This window comes from Anarrhichthys ocellatus, unplaced genomic scaffold (assembly GCF_004355925.1).
Source record: "Anarrhichthys ocellatus isolate YVR2014 unplaced genomic scaffold, GSC_Weel_1.0 scaffold111, whole genome shotgun sequence".
NCBI classification, from domain to species: domain Eukaryota; kingdom Metazoa; phylum Chordata; class Actinopteri; order Perciformes; family Anarhichadidae; genus Anarrhichthys; species Anarrhichthys ocellatus.
The window spans coordinates 93,301-97,154 of NW_022280141.1; the positions used below are offsets into that span (position 1 = coordinate 93,301).

A 3,854-nucleotide genomic window follows, 5' to 3' on the forward strand; every position below is an offset into this window, starting at 1 on the left:
CACACACACACACACACACACACACACACACACACACACACACACACACACACACACACACACACACACACACACACACACGGAACAAGTCAACGTGTGACTGTAGTCCATATATTGTGAGTAAGCTGCTATTTAGATTAACATTTACATTAATGAAAGGGGAAGTAAACAATCATTGTGCTTTGTAACAGCACAGATAATTGTGATACATCAAGGTTTAGGTTCCTCTAAATAGGTGTGAAAAGTGAGATTTGATGGTTACAGTCTCTAAACATTACTCTGATATGAGGCATTTATAATAAATAGTGATTCAACCAAAAAGTATTTTATTTACAGGGACTTATATAAAGGAATAGGCCTACTTCTGCATTCTGGGAAATATGCGTATTTGCTTTCTTACCAAGAGTGAGATGTAGATGAGATTGACATCAACGCAGAGATACACTTTTATATGTATATACATTGTCTTTTTCTTCTGACTGTTGAGTTGATGTTGTATGTTACTTTGAAGCACATAACCTTGGAAAAGTTACAAACAGAGAGAGCTTGATACCACTCCTAAGTCTGACTGATTATGAAGCAGCTGGTTATCTGAGAGTAACATAAAGACGGAAACATTTGAGAGCTGTATTTACCTTCTCATCTAACTCTGAAAAAGAGAGCGAATAAGTGTCACTGTATACTGTGACAGTGCAACTGAAAATGTTGTGAGCGGATGTGGAAGTCTAGTCTCTCTCTCTGATGATACTGCAGACATTATGGAAGACGCTGCGCAGTCCACAGGAGAAGAAGAAACGCTTCTGGCTCGATACAAAGCTTAATCTTACCATCAAAATCAATCTTTCCGTCTTTGTTTGTGTCACCTTCACCGAACATCTCGTCAATATCCTCTTCTACCACTGGCTCTCCAGTGAGATGGAGGATTTCTCCAAACTCCTCCCGGTCGACGAAACCATCTCCGTTCCTGAGGATAAGAAGCAACATCAAATGAAAACGTGGAAAAATGAATCTCCCGCCTACCTGCTGCTCTCCTACATCACCACGCAAAACACACACACTGGACGTATTCATTAAAAACAGGTTTAGTTTATTTTTAAAGTTCAGGCCAGTTTTCATCAATACTTCTATCATTCCGCAGCCTTAACTGTGGCCTGTGGCTTAACTAAGTCAATAGTTTTGCTGGATATAACTTTTTTTAAATAAATGCATTGCACAAGGATCCCTTAAATTTGGTTGTTGAAGAACTTTGACCAATATACTAAGTGGGATATTTTGCAGTTGAAGAATGTCAGTGCCGGACAAAATCTGTAACGGTGGCACAATTTCTAAAGGGCCTCTTTCTGTGCTGCAATGTTCATGTAATCAGCCAACGTGTACGCTGATACAACATATCTGTGATGAGATAATATCGATACCCGATGTATTGTCCAGATGCTGTATTGATCAGGCTCTAGTCCAATCTGTTATAATACTGAGGAATCAGTCCTGGCTCACATAGTGTCATTTTGGACATGTTACCATGTTGAACATGGTAGCAGACAGTTGCTTATTTACACATCCAGCACATACAGAGCATAGATTAATTTTGAGTTGTGTTTGTGGCCACTTGGGGAATGTCAGTCCCCTTACAATCAATATACTCCTTCAAATTACAGCTGTGTATTTGTCTTTTACGGAGCTTTTTATACAGTAGTTTCAGCTCAATGTTTAGCTGTCCGGCCCTCAGCTTTACTGTTGTGGTTGACTCTCTGTTCTCATAGTGTTGTCTTTGGCTACAGCAGGTCAGCTGTTCTCAGTGAAAAAGCTCTTAAAAATCCCACTGTACACTCCCTGCTCAGAACCAAACCGCAGACAGACAAAGTCAGCCACTTGAAATAAATAGTGGAGCATTTAGCAGCTAAAGAGACAGATATATCCCTCAGGAGTTAGAGATCAAACACAGTGAATATATATAATTACAGACACACACACATATACATATACACACACACACATACACATATACATACATATACACATACACACACATACATACATTTATAACAATTATCCAACAATGGTGAGTATATATACAGTACTAAAAGATAATGCTTTAAGGTGCCCAAAATATTTTCACAATGTAGCTATTTTGGATGGGAAGTTATCCGATGCTTTGTCAATAGTATCGCATAAGATTTATAAATAAAGTTTTTTGATGCACTTTTTTCAAAGTGTTCAAAAAAGGTTCTGCAGGCCATTAAAATGTTGCCTATTTCTCAAATATTCTAATTAATGGGCTTTTCAATTCAGCCACAGCACAAGGTGAACGTCTTCAATGCGGTAACACGTGGTAGTTTGTATTTGTCTTTGCATCAGTATTACGAGTCATACTTGTCAAAAATACGGAAGCATTCTGAAAGCTCTTCTTCACTCTTTCCAGCCTGGTCCTCCTTGAGCTGTTGCACCATCATGACCAAGAACTCCTCGAAGTCGATGGTACCGCTGCCTGAGGAGAGAGGGGGGAGGGGGGACTTAAAGGGAAGGAAGCTACATATGCAGTGCAACCTGAGCACCATCTCCACTCGTTATAGCACCCTCTATACGCAGGGATTCCCAAAGTGTGGTGCGCGCACCCCCGAGCTGCCTCTAGGGGGTGCGCGAGAGGAAAAATGTAATGGTGGTCTAATGGTGTAATAATTAATATTAAATATAATTTAAAAAAATTTAAGTGGGATTTTTCACAAAATAAAAACATGAATTATAAAAATTCCCTTTGAAAGATTTAAATAAAAAATTTAAAACTTACAATTTAATAAATAAATGCACTTCAGCTCCTGCCGCCACGTACACACTAGCTAGCCTAGCTAGTGCAGCTAACGTCAGCTAACAGCTAACTTCATTCATTCAGCAACATTCATGCAAATATGCTAAACTGGCTGAAATCGGGGAAACTGTCAGGTGGGACATCTGAAGCTATCAGTCATAAAAGAGGAGAGGGACAGAGAGATTACATCATATTACAGTCAGGATGTTTTCCTGACTCCTGGAGCAAAGGGCTCATTTCACCCATTCATAAGAGTGGTGACATGTCAGACCCTAGTAACTACCGGGGCATCTGTGTCAGCAGCTGTCTCGGTAAATTATTCTGTAGTATTCTCAATAAAAGAATACTACATTTCCTTGACGAACACTCCATCTTGAGTAAAAATCAAATTGGCTTCCTCCCAAAACACCGGACCACCGACCATGTATATACCCTTCATACTTTAATTAACAAACATGTCCACCAAACAAAAAATGGTAAAATATTTGCTTGTTTTATTGATTTCAAGAAAGCCTTCGATTCTATTTGGCATGAAGGGTTCTACTACAGACTCCTACAGTGTGGGATAGGGGGCAAAGTATATGATCTGGTTAAATCAATGTATTTGGAAAATAGATGTGCTGTTAAAATTGGAGACAAACAAACTGAATCCTTCACCCAGAAAAGAGGTGTTCGTCAGGGTTGCAACTTAAGTCCGACTTTATTTAATATATATATAAATGAACTTGCTGTTGAGTTGGATCAATGTGCTGCTCCTGGGCTCTCCCTCCTAGAGAGAGAGGTGAAGTGTCTGCTTCATGCCGATGACCTGGTTCTACTGTCTCCTACTGAACCAGGACTACAGCAACAGCTGGACAGAGTGCAACAGTTCTGTCACAACTGGGCCCTGGCAGTGAACATGAAGAAAACCAATGTCATGATTTTCCAAAAACGCCCCAGATGTCAGGAAAACTGAGCCCAGAGAAGAGTCCCCTATGTCAGCTGGTGCTGAGACTAGCTGCCTTCTCTCAGACACACGGGGACCAGTCTCTCAACAACACGGCTCTCCAAA

General features: G+C 40.2%; 1 protein-coding gene across 2 annotated transcripts in view; it reads right to left on the reverse strand.

Moving 5' to 3' along the window:
* Positions 1–3,854, reverse strand: part of LOC116399420 (troponin C, skeletal muscle-like) — a 33,687-nt gene that overhangs the window by 2,051 nt on the left and 27,782 nt on the right. For both annotated transcript variants that reach the window (XM_031876571.1, XM_031876572.1), the window contains 2 exons: positions 2,371–2,485; positions 828–964 (listed from right to left, as the gene is read on the reverse strand). In XM_031876571.1, the coding sequence (XP_031732431.1) occupies positions 828–964; positions 2,371–2,485 (252 nt within the window). The remainder of the gene's footprint in view (positions 1–827; positions 965–2,370; positions 2,486–3,854) is intronic.